Genomic DNA, 27,373 nt, shown 5'->3' on the forward strand with positions numbered 1-27,373 from the left:
GTTCATGGGAAAGTGAAGTGGGAGACTGAAAGACAGACTGGGTGGCGTCTGCAGTGATGGGTCTGTACTGATCTATTATAGTGAAGAGAGAGCTGAGTGTCAAAGCAAAGCGTTTGATTTACTGGTCAATCTACATTCCCATCCTCACCTATGGCCACAAACTCGTTGTAGAGACCATAAGAACAAGACTGCTGAAACAATCAGTGGAAATTTGCTTCCTCTGAAGATTGGCTGGACTCTCCCTAAGAGATAAAGTAAGGAGCTTGATGAGGAGAGACCCAAAGTAGAACACCTCTACTTAGACTTTCCCCTGCAGCTTCTATATATAGCAGTCTAACCTTGATAAACAAATTAAATAAAGGCTACAGAACATCAGTGATAAATATATATCCCCACCAACTGATTTCACATTTCTCTGTTGTTGTTGTCTTCTCCATCTATTGTGTCATAAGACAAAGAGGGCTCGAGCCAGTTCATTCAGTCTCCAAACACACAGTGCTCAATCCACAAGGCAACAGATGCCTCCAGCAGTTGCACAGCTGTATATGAATCAATATTTTGTCCTGCTTTGAAATGCAATGCACACACACACACACACACACACACACACACACACACACACACACACACACACATGCAGCACTCTTTTAGATATATCTCATCCCCTCCAGAACACAATGGAGGTCATGACTGGGACACGACCCCGGAGCTTCCCTCTTTTCTCCCCCCTTTGGAGAACCAAATAATCACCAGTCTTGTGTCAAGCCTGGGGGGAGGGAAGACATGGGTGAATGTTAGATTCTCCGTCACTTTATATGAAAGCTAAAAGAAAACACGTGTGATTTTAAAAAATCAGCAGTGAAAATGTTTTCACAGTTTTCACAACTTTTCACAATTTAGCTGCTTTATTTTTGAATAATCCAGTTCACGTGCAGCAGCAGTTTCCAGGCATCGTAGTTTAAGATTAGTGCGCCACCAAGTGGTAATCTGCCACAATTACACTCCCCAAATGACTGACCAGTGTATATCAAGCAGCTGGCAGACGTATATATAATAATTTCTATTATTGCAGTAACGAACGCCATAAAATTGAAGAAACGTGCACATTATTTTTGCGATAACGTGTTATTTTGTCTGTAATTCGCCATTATTTTACTCCTCGGTTAAAAGTGAAAAGTTGTGATTTTAACTTAGAATTAATAAAGCGCAACGTTTCAATGTAATTACAGGACACTCAAGTTAACACACGGCCCCTCCGCCCCCACATGAGTGATAGTGAAAGCACGAGGAGCCCTCATTGGCACGCGCGTCGTGTGACGGCAGGCAGCAGGAGCAGCGGCAGCAGCGCGTGCTGTCACTTTTCACGTTTATTCAAAGCGGGAAGCGCGCGCAGATGGCCCCTTTTGAGAAAACGAGGCGCCCACCTCCCCACCCATCCCACCCCCCGAGATCAATTCAATTTGGTGTTGGGAAGATGGATGGATCCCTCCCCAAAGACACGGAGTTTATGAGTTTAGAGGGGCTTTTTTTGGTAAATAGGGGAGAAAAATGAAAGCGCGTAAAAATGAAGACGAAGTGGGAAGAGATGCCGTTTATGAGACCACACGCATGCATGCAGAGAAAGAGAGAAAGAGATGAATGCCAGAGTTTCCAGAGAAACACCGCTTCGCAGTCAGCCAGATGAGATTCCATGTTCGGGGCCTGTTTCATTCAGTGTATGTGACAAATTAACTTTAAGTTCAAGGCTTCCTCTCAGATATATATATCATAAAAATATTTTTGGCGCATTCACAATTCAGACTTTATTTGTGTATCATCTCTCATGAAGGTTGGTGTATTTCTGATCTGCTTCACAGACTGGGAAACAGATAATCAGACAGAACATGACGTAATTAACATAATAATAACAACAAACAGCCTTAAAATAATTTTTTAAAAAAGATTAAAGATTAAGATTAAACAAGATTAAACGATTCAGTTATATTAAGAATAGCTTGTAAGTACAATATAAGATGCCTGTAAAAGAATTCAAAAACAAAGTTCAAATATTAGAAATATTTAAAAAGTACTAAAAAGTAAAACATAAATACAATAAAATGACCAGTCAGATATCAATAAGTTATAATCAGCAAATAAGAAGGTGTGATGCTGAAACATTAAAAGATTTAAGGCCAAATAATTAAACAGAATAAAACTACAGGTCAGATGAGCAGATATAAATCAAATAAAATGAAGTTATTTCAATAAAGATCAACTGAATCAAAAGCCAGACATAAGAGTACAGTTTTAAGACTTACAGACTTACATTTCCAGCTGCTTTCAGGTCCACTGACTGTAGCTGTTCAGGTCATAAAGGGTGAAAATCTTTTTGTCCTGCACTTTGGAACTGCTCTATACTGGAGGTAGGTCATGAACTTCTTTAAAAATAAGCTTTCCAAACAAGCAATACTTTTTAGGTAGGCTATATACACTTACAATACATGCTAGATGTAAACGCATGCATTAGTTTCTTTGAGGCACTCAGACAGACAAAAGGATGAACATAGCACTATTTTTAAGTTGATGAAGGGTAGATTTACTGGAAAGTCCACATGAGCCCTTAAATGAAGTCACTTTGTTATTTTAGAGGTTGTCAAGAATTCTCTACGATAAAGATAAACAAATAACAATTTAAATGTGTTGCTTTCAGCCCAATGCTTAAAATGATTATATGATCAGCTGTATCAGATTCTAAAATAAGATCAAGTACTGATTGTTAACATCAAAAACAAATGAGCAATGTTATATATATTCATATTATCTATGGTTTAATATTTTTTATATAGTAATGGTTTAATAAACTTTAATACTAATAACATACAATTTTATATATGTAGTGAGAATCAAACAAGACAAAATCATTAAATCTGATATAAAATGACACAAATAAAGTTAATTAAGACAAAATCCAAAAAGACAAAAAGCTGGATTACCAACAGACAAAATGAGCAGCTACAGGGCACTAAAAACCTAAAACCTAAAAGTTAGGTTGCAGGAATAAAGTTCTTTTTTTTTTTTTTAAACAAGTGTAAGTTTAATATCCATCACAGCAATATCAACTGAAATGATGTTGTCCAAAAGGCCCTACCTTTCTAAATGTACCTAATTCATAGAGATTCGTTGCCAGTTTTTGCCTCCCAGCACGTTGAGCGGCCTTGCAAATAATTCAAGGAGAAGAGCAACACTGAATGCCAAAATTGCCCTTGAACATCAGTTAAAAAAAAAAATCAAACACAAATGAAAAAACATGACCAGGTTCTATGTCTCACGTGAATATTTAATATATTTCTGTGTGTTTCATAATGCCAAATCTAATATCTTTTGTGTTTTTGCGTTGCAAAATGAACAGTTGTGTCTATAACTTCTGTTCCCTGAAGGAGAGCCATGAAGTACAACAGCGAACAAAACCTTTTTTTAGATTAATTTTATTTTCACTGTGGAGTCTGGGATCATATTTTTATACACCGAACAGTGGTGTGGCAGAGTAACTAGAAATTAGTAACTAATATTAGCTACCCAGTTCTGCAACAACCTGAGGGCTTGAGTTCAAAACAGGGCCACAAGGAGCAAAAATGTATTTCACACTAAAATATAATAACAGGATTAAAGTAGAGATCATTCTTCCTTAATGTCTTTAGGATTTGCTAATTAGAAATCTACATCTTGGCTCTGTCCCTGTGCCCTCTGAGACTTAAAAAAGGGACAGCAGGATGTTGAATAAACTCCCCTCCTCACTCACAGTGACTCACATCCAATGAGGCGTCCGCAACAAAGGTCCAACAATTGGATTTAAACGATCTTAACCAAATAGAAACCCAATGAATATCACCATTTTAACTCGCCAGACTGGGCCGTATGCCGGGGCCTAATGCATGCACGCACACCTTATGACAGACCCTGTGGTACAGATGGTCCGAGCGTGAGCCTGAATGAGAGGGGGAACATCCACGGTTGCTGACGCATTGTGGGGGGACGTCTTCTTCAATACAGCACTTAATGAGAACAGACTGACTCTTTCTCCCTCCCCTTTGCCTTCTTCCATCCATTCTATTCCTTCCCTCCTCCTCCTCCTCCTCTCCGATTCTCCACTTCTCCTCTCCTTTGCCCATTTCCATCTGTTTGGAGACAAAGGACCACGAGCCAGCTCGAGCCCCGGGACCCTGCTGGTGAAGTAGGCAGGGATAATACGGTCCATCCCGGGGGCTGCATTTCAACACATGGATCAGGCTTTGTACTTCTGCAGCACGAGCACCCTTCATACTGCACACACACATACACACACAGGCAGGGATGTGCACACTCCACGCACTCTCCCAAAAGCACACTGCAATGATAGAGGCAAGCAAGAAGGAAAGGTGGGGAAGGGGCGGGTGTGGGTGGGGAAGGAGTTGCAGTGGGGAGTTCTCGCCTTGAACATGAACACTTCCATAATACCCGGTGACGTGGAGAATAAAAGCGAGGGAGAAAAAATGAGGCAGCACAAAAAGCCCCAAATGTTGTTCCTTGTACTGTGAACATATGGCTGTTTGTTGTCATACTCTTTCTCCCTGTCCAATTTACACAGAGCTAGTGAGCTCTCAGAATTAAATGTGTGTGTGTGTGCTTCTCCTGGATTTGAGTAGCTCTATACCTGAATGATGATGAGGAGAAGGATGTCCAAATGCTGCTAATGGCCCCTGTATAATCCCCTGCCGTCTGCACACACCTCCTGACATATGGTCACTCCTCGGCCTCCGCCGTTACATAAGCCACACGGTGCAAAGAGAGTGGGGGGATGTGGTGAAACGTGGCACTTTCTCTCACTCTCTCTCTCTCTCTCTCTCTCTCTCTCTCTCACACACACACACACACACACACACACACACACACACACACACACACACACACACACAAGCACCGGCCACACTGTCAGCCAGGCTGTTCAGTGCCCTCAGCAGTTTGGGCTTCGCCTGTCACTTTTCTCTCCCCTGCCCCTTCTGGGGGTTTGTAAAGAATAAATTGAAGAGGACTGATGCTATGGAAGCTTTTGGGATGAAGAGCACAAATGGCCTTGTAGTGCTTCGTGGCAATGTACAGATGGACTCCTCCATTCAATAAGCTTGAGCAGAAGTCTGTCTCCACGCCATGCCAGAATCACAGAGCTTGTTTTGTGTTTCTGAAGAGGACAATCTGTTGATGCAACATATTGGTGTTCTTTTCTTTCTTTCTTTCCTTTTTTTTTTAAAATGAAAGCGTTGATAGACTCTGAAATACTGGGCCAGTCAGATTTGGATAATGTAAAACAAATAATCTCGTGGAAATCAAAATGAAATGTCGACAGTAATAAGAGCTGAGTGTAGCAGACCGCGTCCTTTCAACATGTGACAGGTGTGGTGTTCTTGTCCTCAGTGACGTGTTTTAACAGTTGTTGTGACTTCAGGTAAAATGGGAAGCAAGTTTAGGCATGAACTCATTAAAAATGTTTAGCAAGAGCCTTAGCAAAAAAGTTTACACACATATCCCAGGGTGTACAGGGAGCAGAGAGCGGGAACGAGTCAACAGGGACGTGGAGTAAAGAATCAGATTTTCTGGTGTTTTTGGTCAGAGGCTGAGCTGAGCACAAGTTTAGGCTATATGTTAACACACTCCCACACACACAGCAGCAGTGCCTGTTGCTATCAAACTTGGTACAATGGTAAATAAACCCGCCAAGTGGATCGTATGTACACTTAGTGCATAAAAGGTGCAGCGTCTTTGTTTATGCTAGCCTAACATTAGATTTAGATCAAATTAAAGTTGCTTGAAAAATAAGAAACGGTTCCTTCTAGAGATATTAACTCATTGTTGCCTTTAGCTACTTACAGTTTTTCTCAGTCGCTTTGGTGCGTTTCTCAGATCAGAATTGAAATTCTCATAACTATTAGTTCAACCTCCACAACACTCAGTCATTTGTGCACATCATAGTAGCAATTTCTCCTCTCTCTGAACAAACTGCAAATGATTTTGGACATGAATCAGTTGCTTCCATACATTTCCCTGCTGCTTTCTGACATTTCCATTTGCTTATGTCATGTCAGTCAAAAGTAATCATACCTATGGATGCTGAACAGTCATTCCCAATAAAACTAATAGTCATACATCCATTGCTTAAGTCATCACACACAAAATTGTTGAACTAGTTATCACATGCCAAATATTGGCCATCTGTCAAGCAAATCCTATACCTTTCTGTATCATTTTTCCTGGAAATGTCTCCGAAATTGAACAATTGATCTCAGGTGAATTACAGCTGTCACTCATGAGGAGGCTCTACCAAATTGGTGATTTTATGTTTACATGTATTCTACAGTGAACAAGTGACTGTAGCATATTTTTCTTTTGCACAATTCTGTAGGATTACAAACACTTCTACACAATGGAAATGTGAGACGTACGTATTCAGTGTCTCAGTTACTCCCAAGACTCCCATAACATCTACAGTGACTTTACTGCACATTTCAGATGGCTGTACAGGTAGGCCATAGTGCTGTCGTCAGCATTTTCAGGTGTCACCAATTGTTTTTGCAATGGGAAACACTGAAATTATAAACTGTCATAGTGGAAACATGACAATGCCATTTGACTATCTTGTTCATAAAGATGGTGTCAAGACTTTTCATTTTGATGGCACTGACAGTTTCATTGACATGGATACTTGCTTTTGAGGTATGGATAATCAATTCTGTGCATGTGACGTGCTTTAGCAGGCTATCCACTAGGTTTTGCAGTTTGCACTAATTGTTTTGGGAAATGCACTAACTGCTGTGCAAATGTTAATGGTGTTCTGAGAAACGCACCAAAGCGACTGAGAAAAACTGTAAAAGACTTAAACCTGCTATCCAAGGTAAAAGTCTTTTGCTTATCCCACTGTCTCATCACATCTTCCTTCAGTTCCAGCTTACAGCCATACCACTGTGAGCCCTCCTGAACTCAATGTGATTGTTGTATCTCAGATTAACTGTAAATTCATACAAGCAGTTATTTTCTATGGTTAAGTACTTTCTATCTAACACTCACACACATTCATACTCCCGATGGATGACCTGTTCGACCAGGTAGAGTAGGTCATCCACTGATTGGGAGGTTGGTGGTCAACTCCTGGCTGCTCCAGTCTGCATGCCAAAGTATCCTTGGGTAAGATACTGAACCCCAAGTTGCTCCAATGTGTTTGTCAGATTATGAAACGTGTGAATAGGTGCTTGTATGTACATTTGTGTGAATGGGTGAATGTGTCATTTTGTATAGAGCGCTTCAGTAAAGTAGAATAGCGCTGTAAAAAGAAACAGGCCATGTATCATTCCTGTGTGTTTCTTCTTAGACCAACTTGATAGCATTACTTACATAATGGCGAAAGCTTATTATGGAGTTCTGTTTATTGATACCCAGAATGTGTTGTCAGCCTTAAGGTGTGGGTTGTGAAGAAAGATCCTTCTACTACAGAATCCAGAAAGTACTGAGATTGAACCTAAACCTTTAGTTAGAGGCCTGACAGCCAGACAAAATGCCAAATGACAAAAGTCCATGCTGGTGGCTTTTTCAAACTCTCAAGATTTCATGTAAATGTTGAGACAAACTGAGAGTGGATAGTATTTGACCGCAAACAGAAAAGCTACCTGAGTAATGTCTGTTGTCTGTGTCATGTAGCTGGATGGGAAATCTGCAGCAACTTCATGATGCTATCACGTGAATTTGGATCAAATCTCTGAGGAATCTTACTAGCACAAAGAATTAAGACAGTTCTGAAGTCAAGGGTCCAATCCAGTACTAGAAAGGTCTACCAAACAAAGTGACCAGAAGTGTAGAAGTACAAAGCAAAGGCAGCAGTGGAGGGTTTTATTAATTTTACTGACTTTATATTCTCAGAGGCAGGGCCTAAACAGAAGGACCAAAAAATGCACAAACATGAACAAGAGTGACCTGTGTTGTTCCATGTATTTTTGCCACTTTTGCTTCTAGTGAGATTTAGACATGAGTATGCAAAGCTCTGCGCAGCCCCCAAGGACTCCTTACCCACAGTTTAAGCTGAAATCATCAACTACTTTTGTCTTTTTCAGAATATGAGACATGAATGAGTTTTTCTTTTATATTTCAGAAGGTATATACTGTATGCTGAATTTAATGACTGACGTGTCAGTCTGATTAGTGAGTTAGCAATGTCGGCCAGCAAACGTTCCCAGTCTGCAGTTGAAGTTAAAGCAAGAATGTCTGGAAGATGACTGACTGAGAAATACCAAATAGAAAAACAAGACCCAGGAGACCCTTGAGCTGAAAAGGAAGCAAAATGTCCTGCTACCTTCAGTGTCTACAAAAAAAAAACTTTCAAGGAGAAATGTGACTGCACCTGCCACCGTAGGTAGGTAGGTAGATAGATAGATAGATAGATAGATAGATAGATAGATAGATAGATAGATAGATAGATAGATAGATAGATAGATAGATAGATAGATAGATAGATAGATAGATAGATAGATAGATAGATAGATAGATAGATTTTTATTTATTCTGTTGCTGATTTGGAATTCTGGCATATCCAGGGTTAAAGGTTCAATTCCCTCTGGGGCTGTGCATGCTTAAAAAAGGTTCTCTCATGATAATCTAATGTGGCTTAGATAAAAGCATTTGCACATCTCTGTTTCTGTAACTCGACTCAGCTACAAGCCTTTTATAGCACAATCGATGGGGATAGGCGTCTATATTTATATCGCAAATGAATATAAATATTTGGATCTCTTTTTTGCTCATACCATTTGGCAATATTACATCTCAGCACTTGCTCTCTCACTCATAAATTTCCATCTCTCCCATCCCTCCTCTCTCGCCGGGTTTCCCACGGGAGGTGCCAGACGGCCAGTAATTTGGTTGTCTTGGCTCGTCTGGAGTAACACCTGCCCCCTCTCTGGGGAGGGAGAGAGCCTTTCAGCCAGGAGCACACATGTAGGCTACCACTGCCTTTAGCTGCTGACCATTGGGTCTGTGTGTGTGTGTGTGTGTGTGTGTGTGTGTGTGTGTGTGTGTGTGTGTGTGTGTGTGTGAGAGAGAGAGAGAGAGAGAGAGAGAGAGAGCAAGTGTGTGCGTGTGCAGCTGACTGAGTTTCCTTCTATGAATGTGCGCTTATTTTATCATGCACATGTGCAAACACACACAGCCATGTGCATGTGTGTACAGTAGGCTGAGTTTTCATCTGTATGCTAAACTGGATTTGCACTTGTTTCACCTTTCATTTTGTGTGTGTGTTTGTACATTATGCACATTTTTATGTGAGTAGGCTAGTGTGTGTGTGTGTGTGTGTGTGTGTGTGCTCTCAGACGCCCAGAAAGCATCTGAGAGCTTGCACTACATGCATGCTGAATGATTTGCATGTACACTTATGTCACTCCGATCGTGCGTGTACGCGCGTGCGCGTTACGTGAGCCTGACGTCATCAGGCCAGTAGGCTTTTCTTCATTAGGATAAGCTGAATATTCTAACGGTGGCTATGTCCTAGTTCTCTGTTACATTCCAAAACCTCAAAACTTTTTTTTTTGAGTAAAATAAAATACAAAACGTGCTTTTTCTTTTCAAGTATTACCTTTTTAATTAAAAATAACACCGAAAAATATGAAAAGTTTGTCCATTAGAAACCAGCTGTCACACAATACCTCTACTACAAAAGATCTGCATAAAGCAACAAGTAGCCTACACAACCCTGAAGAGACAAAAAATCTTTGGATAGAGGATATGTTTTTTTCCCTTTCACTATAAAATTACTTATTGACTTTTCCTAATACAAAGCAGAGACAAATAAATAACCCAATTAATCAGAAAATAAAATAATAGTCAAATCAGCGCACTGAAGATAATATTTTTTTCAAAATAATAATTTTTTGGTTATAGCAAATAAATAAATAAATAAGACAAAGAGGTTGAGCTCTGAATCGTATCCCCTTGGTGGTTTGAATTATTTGACAATCAGTGTCGATGAAGCAAATGTTTTTTTTACTTAGTTTTTTTTCTTTAGCAGCCCAATTCTAATTCACAGAGAAACCTCTCAAAAAATGGGAAACAAATTCATGGGGCCACTAGACCCCATCTTGAAGTGCTTATCGTTGCCATCGATAGACAGCGGACATGAAAAATAATAACAAACAAAAAACAACAACAACAACAACAACAACAGAAAAAAGCATCGAACATACATCAAACGAATAAATTATACAATGGATTAACAGAAAGTGCCATTTTTGAAGAACACCACCACTTTCCAAGTTCAAATTCACAGCCTAAAATATAGAAGCAACAAACCATTATACATTTATACAAAAAAGACGGCAGCTTATGATATTAACATAAATAAATTAGCCTTAAATATTAACACAATTAAATAAATAATTCCATACACTTTAGGAGAAACAAAAAAGCATGATTAAGGTCACAATTTTATATGTCATAAGTGGCACTTACGCATTGAAATGTTTTTTTTTTTCTTCCTTTATGGAAAATCTAAGCTAGATCTAAAGCAGCTATGTTTACGTCCTTTCGTTCCGATCGGGGGGGGAAAGACCCCGTGTTTATTTTGTTCAACCTCAAAGTGACACAGTGAGGGGAGCATTCAGAAATCTATTCATGATATTAGATGAGATTAGGCTAATATCATTTTTAGATGTAGATTAAATGTGAAGCAAATTAAAATAACCAGAATCTTCTTGAATTTTTTGCAGCCCACGCGAATTATTATTATTTTTTCTGTCCTCCACTGCATCACTGCAAAGGAAGCATGAATGCCTGCGGGGGCTCTTCCAGACCCCCCCCCCCTCCCCTTTTGCTGAATATCGGAAAAAATAATTGTCATTATTGCATCCAACGGCTCAAAACAACTCGGCGCTTGCTGCTTGCAGTGAGCGATCTGGACTGAAAGTTTAGGCTCCCGTAACTTTTTGCACCGCTGCCACTACATCAATCAACACTGGACTCACACTAAAGGGCTCAGCTCACCATTAGAGGTATGGCAGAGTGTCAGCATCCGGGGAAGTGATGCTTTAGTTTGGATGGAGATGATGCTGGGCAGATTTTGGGCCTTGAATTGGATGGAAATTTTTTATTACATATCATTAAATGAAATAGAAGTTTCGGTGAGATGAAGGCAACACTGTGTCACAGGTGTTAGACCGATATATATGTGGAGCCGATATCGACATTTTTACATCAATCAATTAAGCAAGTCCACCTTAAAACAACAGTTTCTACCCCTGCAGCAGAAGTTTCGATTGTTTTTTTTTTAATTCACTGCAAAATTATCTGATTACTTAAAAATTGACCTTCCTTTTATTCAAAGTAGTGCTTTGTGGTGTTGAAAGCTAAAAAAAATCTCCTGCATCATTCCACCCTGACCGCTAACCTTGCCATAACCAGTTAACTCCCAGCACGTCGAGCGAGTCCAGTCTCCCAACAACTCAACCAGTTTCTCTCACATATGTGTGCGCGTAGAGGGCGGAGTGGGGGGGTGGAGTGGGTCACTTTTAGACATCCAGCACATGATTGAGATAGGAGATGTAGCATATAGCCAGTCTGAGGATCTCGATCTTGGAGAGTTTCTTGTCCGGAGGTAATGTGGGGAGTAATTTCCTCAGCTCCGCGAAGGCCACGTTGAACGCCTCCACCCGGATCCTCTCCCTGGTGGCGTGGGCTGAGCGGTACTTGGCCGTGGCCCTCCGTCTTCTCCTCTTCTCCTCCCTGCTCAGGGGCTGGTCGGCTTTGCATTTGGCTCTGTCCTCCATCTCCGCCGGCTCGTCCGAGGCACAACCGGCCGACTTCAACCCATTGAGCATCGTCTCCGGGTCGGACTGAGTCCAGGAGAGGTCCGCCTCAGCCTGATCCGGGCTCAGCATCATTTTTATTCTGCGGTGTTGGCAGTCCTTCTCAAGAACCTGTGCACGGGAAAAAATCTGTCATTGAAACATTAAAACATTGCTGCTTTTTTTTTTTTAATGGTCATTTTAAATTCCACATTTTACAGTCAGAGAGCTACTGTGTCACATGCGTTTGGATGAAATAAAAAACTGGATTGATTTTTGAAATCATCGTTTTTGCTGTTTTCCTGCACTCAGGCACCACTATGAGAAAGCCCACAGCGGGTGCTCCAGTCCCTCCTGTGCCTATTGCATAATAAAATTAAACTCCATAAATAATGAATGGTTCAAAATTCGCGGTTAATTCACGAAAGCTTCAGGCCTTAAAAACAGCCCAACAAATTTGAATTTCCAAGTGTCATGTTTGCAAAATATTGTTTTTTAAACGACGAAACTCTTTAAAAATACTATTTGTTTTTAAATTAAAGAAAAAAAACTTTTTTGCGAATTAACATAATCAGAATTGGCCATCTGTCACAGTGTGATGAACACATCTGCTTGGCTGAGGCCGGAGCGACTTGACAGCATGAAGGCAGGAGATGGTAAAATAATGTTGACATCTGCTGGACACCAAATTATTGGAGCAGTTGCTTTTTTTCTTGATTTTTGTTAATAAAGAAAAATAGATCTACGAATCTAAAAATAATAATAATAAAAATGAACAAATCGGAAAAAATCGTATTTAATTTGTTTTTATTTAAAAGCTTAATTTTCCACAGAAATCTGAGACTCACCTTGACAAAGGGTTGGAGGTTTTGTTCAGTTTTTTTCTTGTTGGGAACTAAAAGGCGCTCTTGAGCGGAGCTTCAACTCCAAATTAACTCATATTCCACCGGCCAAAAGAACCAACAAAAAAAAAGACAACAACAACATCAGATGTTAATGAGACGAACATTCAAAGAAAACAAAGAAAGGAGAAAAATTATTTTCTTTTCTTTCTTTCTTTCGGTTTTTTTTTAAAATAGTTTTTGACTTTTCTCAGCCGCGAACTTGCAACATGGGATCACGCGGGGTCAAACGTCAAGCGTGGAAATGTTTCTGCTGATAAAAAAACAGCCCATCAAAAGTCTTGAGATGATTAGGTCGGACGAGTTGGAGAAAAAGAAATAATAATGATGATGATGATGATGACAGTGGTGGTGATGGTGATGATAAGCGTGGATCAGTCAGCCCCCCTGTGTGATCCCAGCGATGGAGAGACAATAGAGGAGATGGGCTGATAGCGGTGAAAGTGCAGCCAGGGCTACTCGTCCGTGAGCCTGTTGGAAGATGGGGATAAAAAGAGGGACAGATAAGCGAGGCTCTCCCTTGTCAGGAATCAGCGGATCGGAAGGCGGTTCGCGGATAATCCCCCCTCTCTCTTCCTTCTTGCGCCGAGTGTCATATGCGAGATAAGATCCAAGCGATCTGGACTAATAAAGGCTCACTTCATGGACGGAGGGGATGGAATATATTTGAGGAATGGTATTGTCTAACGCCGCCCCTCCCTCCCTCCCTCCCTCCTCTCTCACCCCTCTCTCTCCTTCTCTCGCTCCTCCTCTCTCTCTCTCTCTCTCTCTCACACACACACACACACACACACACACACACACACACACACACACACACACACACACACCTCCTCCCTCTTTCCTCACTCCCCTCAGCCCCCTCAAGCGGTCTCACTCCCGTGGGAGCAGTGGGCAAAGGGAAAGCAGAGATGTGTGCATGATAAAGCGTGGAAAAAAAGGAATACTTGTCCATGTTGTGAGTTTTTGCACGTGCTCACATTTGTAGTGAATATTAATGATTATAAATAAATGTATATATGTATTTGAAATGCAAATGAAGGGGGGGGGGGTCAACTTAAATGCGATACAAGCCTGTAAAGAAATATTTTCTAGAATGCTTTAGAAATGTTGCTTATTTTTGGTTATTTTCTTGGATTTATGAAAATTAGAAACCATTTTTTGTAAAGAGGTGAAATAATAAAGCAGCTCCTCTGTTTTTTTATATGGTTTTAATTTGGTGCTGTTGACAGGTTGAGACTTAGATTTCCCTGGCTGACACACCTGAGTGTGTTTCACCCTGCGTTGATCAGTGGTCTGTTGTACTAATGATTATTAAAATAAATAAATAAATAAATATTTGTTTTATTGTCAAAACTAGTTGGTGTGGAGAGAGAAAAGGGTGGAGAAGCTGCATGCCAGTCCGAGGATGTATTAGGATTAGGTTATAAAACAAGAACAAGAATCAAAGCAACTGTTGTCAGTCAAACTTCTTCCTTTCATTTTTTTTCCTCACAGTGTTTAACACTCATTGAATCTTTTTTATGTTTAAAACAATTCATATCCATTTGTTGACATCCTCATTTGATTTGGTAAATAAACAGCGAAACTATAAAAGAGAAAAACAGCACCTCAAAGAATCCTGGCTGCTAATCTACAGCAGGGGAAAATATGCTTTAATTTGCTCTATGCTACTCAATGACTGCCCAAATAAGTGCCCAGAGGTGTTACCAAGAAGGCCCTGATTGATGACACTTGCTTATTAAAGGACTTTGATATTAAAGAATAGCAAAGAAGCATCAGGGAGAACATTTTTCCTATTTTCTCAGATATGCGACTTACAGTATAGCCTACACATCGCTGACTTTTATCCAAGTTCTGCAGCTCTTTCCTGTCCCTGAAAAAAAAGAGAAGTGGAAGTGTAGTTTAAGGGCCTCGGAGAAACAAACCTGATATCCAGACACACAATAAAGATGGATGTAACAGCTGAGTCCAGCGGAAGAATGGCTGGTGAAGAATATAAGTGGGGATAAATGCCAACATATTGTCCCGCTTGTCACATATATATCCCAGGATTATGTCATATATAATGTTTTTGGAGTAGAATTGACACAAACATAAACACAACTTTTTCTTTTCCTTATTATATTGACATTTAGATTTAGGAAAACTTCAAATCAAGCAAACTTGATCTCTTCTCTTCTCCCATCATGCCTCCCTGTGCCCGGTGGCACCACCAGCGTCGGGTCAGGAGGGCATGGTTCCAGAGGAGGAGCAGCGGCCAGTAAGTGTGGGGACTAGCTGCGCCTAACGAGGTGATTAAAACGATAAGGGGAAGCACGGATGACTTGCCGTGGCCCGCAGCCACCGACGTGTTTATTGTCTCACGCACACACACACACACACACACACACACACACACACACACACACACACACACACACACACACACACACAATATGTGAATGAGGGAGAGAAGTACTACCACAGTGCCAGAAGGACCATATCACTGAAAAATCAGCGTGTGTGTGCATGACAGAGAGAGAGAGAGAGAGAGAGAGAGAGGGAATGCTTGTGTGTGAGATGACGGACAGCTCGCCTTGGGCTCTGGCCGGGTCTGTGGAGTGTGTGTGTGTCACAGAGGGACTCACAGCGGGGCGTATCGGAGACATGTCAAGACCAGGAGACAGAGGCCTCCTGACAGCTGGAGCCCACAGACACACACACACACACACGCACGGACCACCACCCTAATTACTTCACAGATGGAAGAAGTGGAGATAGTATAAGCTTGGTGGTCTGCATCGTCCGGACCCCTCCTCAGACCATAAGGCCCTTGGCCAAAGACATGAAGGACCCCTCCAAGGCTGTTTTGTTAGTGCCTGCTGCAATTACATCCCACAGCTGATGTAGTGATTCCGGAGACAGACAGGCAAGCTGCAGGGTGGTGGAGTCACCAGAGAACAGTTAATGGATGATGTTTGCTTTAGTCATGGCGGTGCTGGTAAAGAAGCTGAGCTGGTTCCGAGCTGATTTGTGTGCACGTCAAGTCGTGCTTCCGCTTATGAAAATGAAATTTTGTTGTGACACAACACTGCATGTTAATAACAACCTCACACGTGTCGTTTCCAGCAGGTCAGTGGGCGCAGAGATGATGCAAAGAAAGTTTTAGAGACATTGCACACAGACATTGTAGCAATATGAAGATAAAACAATCCAATAAGTCATTAGGTTTTGACCATTACACACCCCCTTAAAAAATGTAATATGATGAAAATGTAAACAATGAACAGTGTCATCTCATACTTAAAATTTCAACAAATCAAGCGCACACTCATTTTTCCTTAAGTGGCTAAAAAAGCATTATAAAGAACTAATGAAACTTTTTTCAGACTGAGATATTCCCTCGAAACAATCACCTTGTGAACACGAGTTTGGCGTAGGCTGATACTCTCTCTTGCTGTGGTTCCCATAATCATTCAGACCGGCAGACACACGGGAAGGAAGCCGTTCGGTGATTTATGATTATGATTATTATTTGAGGGGTTCATATCAACCAGCTGAGGCCGAATACTGCTGCTGAGTTTGTGAGGAAATAAGATGCAAATTTGAAACCTGAAAGGATCAAATTGTTTTCCGGGCTTAGTCTAAAAGCCGAAAAGACTTAAAAACAAGCCTTTTTGTGTGTGTGTTTGTGCGTAGGTGGACGTAGGTGGTGACGAAGCTGTCAACAAGAAGTTGGGAGGTGATATCACTCTGATGAGATGTCTGTAATGGAGTTATTTCTCTAATCAGTCAGAGCTCTGTAGACCCCTGTGGCTGTCTGAGCTGCTTGTTACAACAAAAAAAAAAAACCCACCTTGAACCTGTGTGACATACTCCCTCCTGTCACCTATCAGACACACTCGCACGCACATACACACAGTTTTGAACATTCCCAGAGAGCAGTGGGATGGAGCTGTGAAATGGGAAGGATTAGTCACTTTGTCAGGAGATGTATGAGGCTTCTCTCAGGTGGACGGTGAGCCACAGGGGGCGTCTGCACGAGGCAGAAGGGAGAGAGGAGAACTAAGAGGCTGAGAGAGAAAAAGAAAAGATGGAGAAGAGCAGGCACGCAGGCCAGGAGGTTCCACGAAGGTGAGCGAAATGAAGACAAAGTGGGAGAAAAGACAGTTTGAGAAAAACAAAGAACACATTGAGGAAGTTGCTGCGACTGATCATTTAGCCCCAGAAGCCAAAAAGTTGATAGAACTCTAACTCGACCCCTCTCACCTTTGCTTCACTTGCATCACTGAGACACACGCTCACGCACTGGGGAACACTCTGGGCAGCGTGTGACCGCCAACTCGTCCATGTGTTGTGTTCTCTCTTTTCTTCCAGGCTAGTGAAATAGGCAGCGGCCTGGTCTTTGGCCTCGTGTGTGTTTGTGTGTGTGTGTGTGTGTGTGTGTGTGTGTGTGTGTGTGAGTGAGAGAGAGAGCGAAAGAAAGTGAGTGTGTGTGTGTGTGGATGGGGAGGGGAAGCGTTTGTCAGTTCAGGCCTGAACAGGAGGTGTGGGATCCAGAAAGCTGGAGGTCCCATGTGAGAATGTGGCCGTCGTCAGCGCTGCCGTGGCAGGCCTCGGCACCATCTGTGCTCCCAGCAGGGCGCCCAGCACGTTCTACGCCACCCAGACGCATATGGACACACAAAGGTGCTCGCTTTCTCTCTTATGAATGTGCAGTTACGCGCACACTCACTCATCAGGAGTGGAGAGACACACACTTGGGAACGAATAGTGAGAGGTGCAGGAGGACAGATGATGAGTTTGTTGATTGTGCAGTGAACAGGATGAGAATGTCTTGGTGATGATGCTGATCTAAGTGTGATGACTTCAGAGGCAAAGATTAGTCAGCAAATGACCCAGATGTGCTCTGCTCACATAAAACATTCAGTTTCATTTTAATAAAGATGACAATTCATTTTCTGTGCTTTTTAAAAAACTTTTTTTCTTTTTTGACTAATTTAAGCAGAGTCATTATTATACCTGTGTGCCAGTGTTGGCTCTGACACACCAAATTCAATAATTACATTGATTCAATTTTATTTACATAGTGCTAAAACAAAACAGCAGTCACCTCAAGGCACTTTATATTGTATGGTAAAAATAAAGAAACCCCAACAATCAGCAGCAACTTCCTTTTAACAGGTAGAACCAGGCTCAGGGAGGGGCAACGATCTGCCAGGACGAGTTGGGGGTGAGGAGAGGAAGACAGGACAAAAAACGTATTTATCACATTATTACTGGGTGGCTGTAGCTCAGGAGGTAGAGCAGGTCATCTACTGGGTTGGTGGTTTGATCCCTGGCTGCTCCAGTCTGCATGCCAAATATCCTTGAGCAAGATACTAAATCCAAGTTGCTCTGAATCCAAGAGAGTGTGAATGTTAGACAGAAAGCACTTAAGCATAGAAAAGAAATGGTTGTATGAATGGTGGATGAAGCTACTGGAAGTTCTCAAGTAGAGTAGAAAAGCACTATATAAGAACCAGTCCATTTACCATTTACTTGCATTAAAAAGGTTCCTCAGTTATCTGCATGCTAAGAGGATCCATTTTCCTGCGCTTACCCAGTTCAGGGTTGTGGCGTGAAGAGGAAAGACAAAAATAAAAGCAAACAAACATACCTTTTTCTTCCAACACATTTATGCTACACTTGGCTGGTTCCCATATTTGTATGGAAGGAGGAAAACGGTGGAGTGGTCTACAGATTTTAAAGAGTGGAGATTATAAAGGAGAATGACATTACGGGGTGGTTGTAGCTCAGGTGGTAGAGCAGGTCACCTACCATGTTGCTCTCTGATGCATCCATCGGAGTATGAATGTGTGTGGATGAAGTGATTGTGTGAATGGTTTAATGCACAAGTTGTGTAAAGCGCTTTGAGTGCTCAAAATAGAGTAGAAAAGCACTATATAAGAACCAGTCCATTTACCATTGCTTTTATTTTTATTGCATGAAAGGACAACAGCACAATACTCAAATACAGCCTCTGTACAGAAACAGCCGTATTATACTGTTAATACAACTTCAGCTCTTTATAATCTTTACATCTGCACAGATAGCATGCTAACACAAAGCAAGCCAAGAGTCCAGAATGGTATTAAAGCTGAGTCCAAGCAGCCGAGATCCTGATGAGCAGTCATATTTGTAACATTGGAACTTTTTTCTTGTAAATGTTTCTATTGTAGAATCACTCTTGGCAGTCTCTGTGTTCTAGTTTTCAACTTTAACAAAGAGAGGTTGTGTGTTCACAGTAGGATAGGGATTTGTGTCCATCTGCAGAACTGTAGATAAGGTTTATATTGTTAAATGTGACAATTTATGAAGTAACACAAAAGGAATGCAAAAGGAATGTAATGTAACTTCTGGCGAGAAGTTCAGAAACATGTTGCATTACTTTTAAGAAAAGTAAAGAGTAATGTGTAATACATTACTTTTGTTGAGTAATGACCTCAACAGTGCTGTGTGATAACAACCACGCTACAGTCAGAGACTGGATATACAAATGGCAAAGCTGGTAGGCGGAGCTAGGTTGACATTCATAACTTGCCAGGCAGCTGAACTAATGTAATAGTCCACAATTTTTCACGTTTGTGTGTTTTAAAAATGGGTTAAACAAGCATATTTAGAAGGATTTAGAAGTTCATTGGTGTTAGAGTACTTTAACCTAGCCTCTTGCTAGCATGATATTACATGCAAATTATAGAAAAAGGCATCATAAAATGCCCTCATGAGTCATTACTCCACCATGTACTGCCAGAACAGTTCCTTGGGATTGACTCTGAAAGTCTCTGGAACTCTAATACATGGATAGAAAACCATTCTTGGAAAACTATATTCCCATATTTAGGATTTTGAACATGGTGGTTGGAAAGTGATGTTTGACTCACTAAGCCACAGGTGTTGAGTTGGGTTTGACTGTGAAGGTCCGGCTGTGAATATAAATCATTTTCATACCCATGAGGACAGAAATGTATCATCACAGGAAAAAGGTGATCACTCAGAACAACTTGGTATTGATTTGCATTGACCCTTCCCTCTAAGGGAACACATGACCTGCAGTGTATGGGTCAAGGGTTCATGTTTTTCCGTCAACCATCCGCACCTAAAAGAGGTGTCAGTCTTTGTATCACTCTTCTCAGCATCAGCGTACACTTTCTTCTGTGTGTGGGAAAATGCATTTGGTCAGCCTCTGCCCTTTTGTTTTTGATCGTCACAACTGTACATTTTGTAGCTTCGTAAAGCCCTGTTTCAGTTTGCTCTGCAGTGCCTGAAGTTTTGTGTTTTTCCGGTGACTTTGTTTATTCAATCAGACTGATTTTCTATCTGAGCTCACAGCAGTAATCAGCAAGTTCTTAAGCAGCTGTTGTCTCAACTTACTTTTTAAGAAATTTGTGAAACTTGATATGAGAAAAACAAGAGTATATATGGATAATTTTCAGCTTTTTAGTTCAGATTTTAAATCCTGACTATGATCCTTTTTTTAGCATAATTATTTTTATGCACTATCCATGAATCCATGAGGTGCACTGACTTTTTAAAAAAAAAAACATATTTCATTCCTTTCTGCAACTTTCATTTCAGAGCAAAACTAGGCTGGTACATAATTTAGAATGGCAATAGACTCAAGAAAAAATGTAAAATATTCAATTTAATGTTCTTGTCAAATTAAATGGACTTTATTGGATTTTAGCAAATATGTTTACCTTTAAGATTAATCATTTGAATGAATAAACCTTTGTTTTCAAATATTTCATTCGACTTTTACTCAAAATGATTGCTTCCTGTATATCATTTTCTTGAAGGTTGCTCAGAAAATTGGTATTTACGATAGGAATTATATATTGAGTGGATCTGCAGCTTCAATTAGAACATTAAAGCTCTGTTACTTTGAATGGCTTCTCTTTTCTTCTTCTTCTTTAGTGCATTTAATTCTTCTCTTAATCTTGACTGGAAACTTCAGAACTTTTGTGTTATCACCTGCCCATCTGAACCCCATGTTAGAGCCATCCATCCTTTCCTCTCCTTCCTCTTTCTCTCTTGCCATCCCACCTTGTTCTGCTCATTCTCCACAGCCTCCCATACCTGTTCTTCCTGCCCGCTGACCCTCCTGTCTTGGCCCTCAGCCCTCCTCTGAAGCTGCACCTGTCTCATTTATGGTGTTCGTTAGCTATCTTCAGCCACCCCACACCTCCACTTTCCTCATACCTTGCACCCCAGCCCGATGACCCTTTCTTTCTCTCTCTATCTCTCTCTCTCCCCCTGGCCCCTCATCCTCCCCTGAGCGCACCCTGTCGCTCCATCTAGGGCCTCCAGCTGGCTGATGAGTTCATTAGGCCCAGAGCTCTGCCAAGGAGTATGGCGTTGTTTGGGCCAAACCGGGAGGGCATCAGGGGGCCCCCGGTGGCCATTGGGCACAGGCCTTGGCCATTGGAGTTGGGACAGAAAAGTCCCATAATGTCCCACATGTCAATATGCAGGCTTGGTCCCATTCCTGGAACCTGGAGACTGTTATTTCGTACATTAGCAATCTGGTTTGGGGCTTGTTTCTCCCTTAAACTTCAGAGGGAAGAACGCAAGGCGTTGTGGTCTGAAGGGGTCCACATAAACAATGAGGGTAACAGATTTCTAATAATCCCCACAGGTCGCAGTGACATCTGGCCCTGCACTTGAGCGTTGGCTCAATTAATTCGGAAAACACAAAACAAAAAGTGCCAGGGGCAAAGATCTGGGGGACGTCACAGTACACTTTGCATGTGTGTCTATCAGAGTGTGTGTGTGTGTGTGTGTGTGCATTGACTGTGGCATTTGATCAAATCAGCGGCAGTTTATGTATGTGTGAATTTTTTTCAAATTAGTCAGAGTATACAGCTCCTACACCGAGACACACATGATTATAATTTTTCCATGTGAAACAACAACAAAAAAAGGTGCGTTGGTCTATTTTTTTCGTTAAAATATCTCCAAAATACTCCATACTTCATCGTTCCCTCTGCTCTCACCTTTTCCCTCCTCTGTCCTCTGCTTCCTTGCGGCGGGTCAGCTGGGGTTGGAGCCTCCGTGGCTGGGCTCAGGTGTAGCCTCAGCTGGGCAGAAGGGGGGAGGATGGAGCGGAGAGGTGATGTGAGGAAGAGCAGAGGAAGAGGAGAAGAGAGGAGAAGGATTCTGTCCCACGGGGAAGCCGAGAGGGAGTCAGGAAAAAAAAAAAAGGAAAACAAACACGTGCGTTCACGCAAGTTAAAAAAAAAAAAAGAAAGAAAAAAAAGACAACAGCTTTGTCCCTCACCCTTCTTTTCTACACCTCCCCCATCGTCTCTCTTCCCCTCTTTCTCTCTCACTCTTTCTCTCCTGGGAGAGGCCTGGCCGGGCTTGGCCTGCACGCCATCTGCTGCATAATGTAACGGGATGGAACTCCAAATCCTTCATTTCCACTCACTGCCTGTCATCTGTGTGTGTGCACGCGTGTGTGTGTGTCCACTCGTACAGTTGCATAGGCACACTGAAAGGGTGTGAATGTTTGGGTGCGTGTGAGATCTCATTTTACGGATGTTGTGACATTAACTCGCCCGGCGACGATGTCGAGCGATGGGTTTGATGAAACAAAAGGTGATGCCAAATGTGTGTTTGTGTTTTATTTTTCTAAAAATACTTACTCCACCATTCAACATGCAAGTCTGGTTTTCGCAGCGTCCGCCGAGGAAACAGAGTTTCAACTCTCAACAGCTCTTCGTAGCTGGCAGCATTGTGGCATCGCAGAGTTGTTTGTCTTTCTTCATCCATTTTCAGATGTAACAAAAGCTCTAAATGAAATAGTCTTTAAACACAAGCTCCTGGGAAATCGAGCTGAGAGTGGCACCTTGCCAAGGATGTCACAAATTTGCTTTTTGTTTACAAGTTAACACACAAAAGTGCACACACACAGAGTCGTGTTTAAGTGCTCCACCCCTCTCTGCAGTGCTGGTAACCTGGAGGTGCAAAGAGTTGTCCCTCCAGGTCCCCCGTGGGGCCACTATGAATTGGGGGGCCATCTGTTTTCTGGTAATAAGCTTTCTCTTCATTCAGTCTCTCTCTTTCCCTCCCTTCATCCTCTCTGTGTTTGTTTGATTCTACTTTTGTTTTGGAAGGTTTTTTTTCTGTCTCGCTCTCATTCCCCAGACATGAAAAGACGCAGACAGACAGAGAGATCTGGTGCGAGAGGCAGCGTTGCTTCTGGACATAAACACAAGCTCCACTGCTGTTTAGGGGAATAGAGACATGGCGAAATATCACAGTGTAACCCCTGAACCCTGACCAGCGATCTATGGCTGTTGACACAAAGTAAACGTGACACATCTCTCCTCACATAAACCCCTGCACCCACCACCCCTACCACCCCACTCTCTCCCCTTCCAGCTGCTGGGCAAGTGCTAAAGTCTGCATTAGATGCTATGTTCTTTGTTGCTTTGGTGCTGTATGGAAGCCCCAACAGCTCTAAAAACTAAAGGAAATGCCAGAGAATATTTGAAGTGTCTCTGTAGCCTTTGGAAAAAGAAGTGACACCACACGGATGAAGGACAAAACTCTGTTGTGTGCTGTGCAAAGCAGCAGAAAAATAAACCCAGTGCAAAACTACAAACTACAGTTCCACATGTGGCTCCGGAAGCGTGTCAGTGTGATAAATTCTGTGGTAATGTGCAGAAATTTTAAGTGGAAATAAAGTTGTTTACTACTGGTAAAAAAAAATGTTTTGCTCCTGTAAACAAGGCGATTTTTAAAACCATTTACCCTTTTTAAATTAATTTAAGTTGAACTGAATGACGAGTGGACACTGACGCTGACGTGGACCTCTCACTTGTGTTTGTCAAACTGATGTCCACAGATTCTATTAAATGTAACATTTTGCATTGTAATTATGTAACAAAACGACATGCAAAATTACATGTAAAAAAATTAATTTGAGCAGATTTATTTATATTTTCCTTTTCTTTGAGTTCAGGCCTTCCCAGAAGTCTGTGCTCAATCTCTGGTGATTGAACTTCTCGCACTTTATTTGTGTGCTACTCAGCGCTAATCTGCAGATGAGACTTCACAAGCCAATGTATGCACATCTGTTTTAGGTTGTGACTCACAGTGTAAATAGACGATCCGTTAATTTGTGTGATTTAAATGGGATTGCACAGTACTTATTATTGAACTGAATTCAGAGCTGACACACCAGCAAGCAAGGAAAGCAAACCTCGCTCTCCCATCATCCCCTCTGCTCCCCGATCCGTCGCTGACGACCTGCATGATTGTTTAAGTTTTGGTTCGGAGAAAGATTTGGTATTAGATGGCACCGGATCGATCACAATAGTTGCCATGGCTACGGTGCAGCGTGATAGGGGAGAGGCTGAAAGGGGAAAAAAATAAAGGAGGACAGTGGACTTGAATTCACGTATATATAAGCACAACCTCGCATTAAAACAACCTTGAGTCTGAATGGAGACATGTCCAAGGGCCTGCTTTAAAGCGGTCGCAGCTCCTTTGGCTTTCATAACTTCCCGTACGTGTCGTGTGGAGCAGTGTTAAGGACAAATAACGTGTGTTTGCAGCTGTTTGGCTGCTCCAGCCTGAGTGTACTAGTTCAAACCTAATATTGCACAATACGCGTTTATGTTTCATTGCGGGCTGTGCATGACAACATCAATATGTCATCTGATATTGTTCATTATCCCAGCTGTAGCATTATCCGATTTATGCCTTCCTATGGCAGATTTCAATGCAGCCCCGTGTTATATGATGATTATGAGTGGTCTGGGCCTGGGATGCTGTCTGCATCTCATTGAAGCAGAATGAAGTGGATCAATATACCAGAGGGGGCTGAATCAGGGAGTCCTGCATATATGAGAGACAGTGTGTGTGTGTGTGTGTGTGTGTGTGTGTGTGTGTGTGTGTGTGTGTGTGTGTGTGTGTGTGTGTGTGGACAGACAGCCTTGGGAGATCAGAGTGCACAACTGCTTGCAGCCTCAAACAGCTTCTCTGTTTGGGTCTCTCACACACACAGCTGTTTTTTGGGGTTTCATTTTTTTTACTGCATGCACAAGAGCAGACTGTGTGTGTGTGTGTGTGTGTGTATTTTTGTGTGTGTAAAACATTAAGGTGAAGCAACAATGTAATCACACAGTATATCTGCCTCCAGACTGCTTTGTTGCAAACTTCACGAGGCTATATCTCTTCAGCGGCGCAGCAGGTAAGCAGGCAGACAGACAGGCAGGAGTCGGGCTCTCACTTGCTCTCATTTAAGTGCAGATTTACAAGCTGTTTGCGACAGCAGCTTAGGTGCCTTTTCAACATGCCTAGCTGGGAGGAAGCCGCCATGTGAATACATCTGTTGTGTCATCCAAAGTGCAGCAAACAAGCTGTCAGGCATTCTGTGTTATGAAACGGAAAAATCTGAGCCCTCTAATAGCTCAGGTGCTTTGTTGGTTTGTTCTGAGAAATGGATTTGCTCTCGTTGGAGGGATATTTTTATTACGTTTGCACGCACAAACACACACACACACACGTATATAGTGCTGCTACCTCACAATTACACAATTACACTAATTTAATGCCCCATTCTCCTCTATTAATCCCGTATTCTGTCCACATTTTTATTCTTGCTTTAAATGAAGGGGCTGCCACATGCTTCACTCCAAACAAAAGCAGGGTTAGATTTATTCTTCATTTGAGGCAGTGTGGGTGGTGGTGGAGTATTTGGTGTGGAGGGTGTGGTGTGTGTGTGTGTGTGTGTGTTTGTGTGTGTGGTGGTGGTGGTGGTGGGGAGGGGGTTCATGCATGGGCATAACCCGGCCCCTGAAGGAAGGCCCCCGCTGCCAGCTGCCAGCCATAATTAAACAGCCCTGCCGTGTCTATCACTGATTATGTTTGACCTGGCTAATAAGGCGAGTGTGTGCCACCTACGTGTGGCAGGAGAGCACCGCGGCCTGCGTCACAGCGCCCATTGTCCTCTTTTAGATGAGGTTATTAGTTTGATGTATCGCCGATGCCAAAAAAATGTGTGTGTTGCTCAAACATCAGGTGCTCGGATGCTGCACCATTTGGTGCGTCACATAATAGGGAATATGAAATATCCCCACGTTTGATGGAAACTAGGTTTTTTTTATTTTTTGCTTAAAAAAAAATCTAAGAAATTGCAAACAGAAGCCAGATCTCATGTTCACAGTGTAACACAGTGTTTGTTAGTCGTGGAGTTTTAAGACAGATTGGACGTTGTTTTTCTAATGTTGCAGTAAACCCAGCACATTTCTGCTACAGCACATCAGGTCTTTTTTGGTCAGGAAGACGAAGCAAAGACTGTATATAAAAGATAGATGCAGCCACAGTGACATCACCAACTGATTTGGATTTTTGACTTCAAAAGTGGTGGATCAGACTGTGGGCATCAGCACACCCTCTGGATTTGTCGCTTGTGGAACATCATCGCACAGTCCTTTTTATTTATACCTGCCGTTAAGGTGCAGGAAGCTGCAGTTTTCTCCTAAATGATAGGTGTCCCCACTCAGACTCACCACCACATAAGTGCTGATATAGTAAAAGAAGAAGTCAAAACCACAATCAAATCCTTTTGCACGACTGCCTGAATAGCCACAAAAAGTGTGGTGCGCTGTATAATTTGACGTCCATCGAACACCATTAGAAATTGAGGATGTGTACTTATGTGTTTAACCACAAGGTAGCCACACCCCTGGTTTTTCATCAGTTATACTCTGAACAAGGGCATTAAAATAGATATTGTGCTGTGTTCAGTAAGACATAAAATTATCAGTTAAGATCACAAACAAATCAGGAAACTGTTTACTGATCAAGTCAGAAGTTGGGTTTTTGTTGTATAGATTTCTAAACATTTTGCAGCTTGAGTGACCCCTCTCTGCTGGTTGTTAAGAAGGATACAATTTTTGAGGTCTTTTTGCTCTAGCTTCCCTTTTCAGAGACAATATTCATTATTTAATCCATTCTGTGAAGCACATGTCTGCTGATGAGTGGGTGTTTGCACAAACACAACAAAGTAAACCTGGAGGCAATCGTGCCAAAGCAATGAACGCACAAAGATGGGGAACGTTAGGTTCCAGCTTCCCACTTAAGATGTGCTCTGCATTCAGAAAAAAACTTGTTATCGGATGTTTTTCTTAAACTTCAAATTCATCCCACTAGCTTTGGAACAGATCACATAATTACACTGTGAAATGTTTATTCCTACTTGGGTAAAGATCACTGTCTTCCCAAATGGCAATCCCAGGGAGGGGTATCCTTTAGTAACCGCTTTTGCCTGCATGTACACCAACATTGCAGCAATCAGTATAAATTAATAATAAGTGAATCAAAGTGCTTAATTTAATGGGGGCTATGAAAGATTAATACCTGACATTATCCAAGCTGCTGTGCTGTAAGGGGAACCACCCATGCCTGAGGTAAACCAATCACATTTCTATGAATATGACATTAGACACATTGATGTGATGTGTTCCATCAATGTCAGCCAGTCTTCACTACAGCAAGTCTGGATAGAAAGTCCACTGAGTGTGACTGGTCTATTTCTGTCTCTTTTTCCTCCCTCCCTCTCTCTCTTGGTCTAGAGGCGAAGGATCAGTTCAGGGTGGAGGAGAGCTG

General features: G+C 41.9%; 1 protein-coding gene across 1 annotated transcript; it reads right to left on the bottom strand.

Moving 5' to 3' along the window:
- Nucleotides 1–9,605: 9,605 nt before the first annotated feature.
- Nucleotides 9,606–13,372, bottom strand: LOC146547667 (helix-loop-helix protein 2-like). Its single transcript, XM_085265715.1, has 2 exons — nucleotides 12,677–13,372; nucleotides 9,606–11,960 (listed from the first exon to the last, which is right to left on the bottom strand). Exon 2 carries the CDS (start codon nucleotides 11,922–11,924, stop codon nucleotides 11,553–11,555), a length of 372 nt encoding a protein of 123 aa, XP_085121841.1. The 5' UTR covers nucleotides 11,925–11,960; nucleotides 12,677–13,372; the 3' UTR covers nucleotides 9,606–11,552.
- Nucleotides 13,373–27,373: the final 14,001 nt, after the last annotated feature.

Source organism: Mchenga conophoros, linkage group LG23, assembly GCF_057382185.1.
Source record: "Mchenga conophoros isolate Kocher_MC1m ecotype Shallow Benthic linkage group LG23, M_conophoros_male_GT1.1, whole genome shotgun sequence".
Taxonomy (NCBI): domain Eukaryota; kingdom Metazoa; phylum Chordata; class Actinopteri; order Cichliformes; family Cichlidae; genus Mchenga; species Mchenga conophoros.

Excerpts from the sequence above, each read along its gene's own strand:
- LOC146547667 (XM_085265715.1), bottom strand. The coding sequence starts at position 11,924 with ATGATGCTGAGCCCGGATCAGGCTGAGGCGGACCTCTCCTGGACTCAG.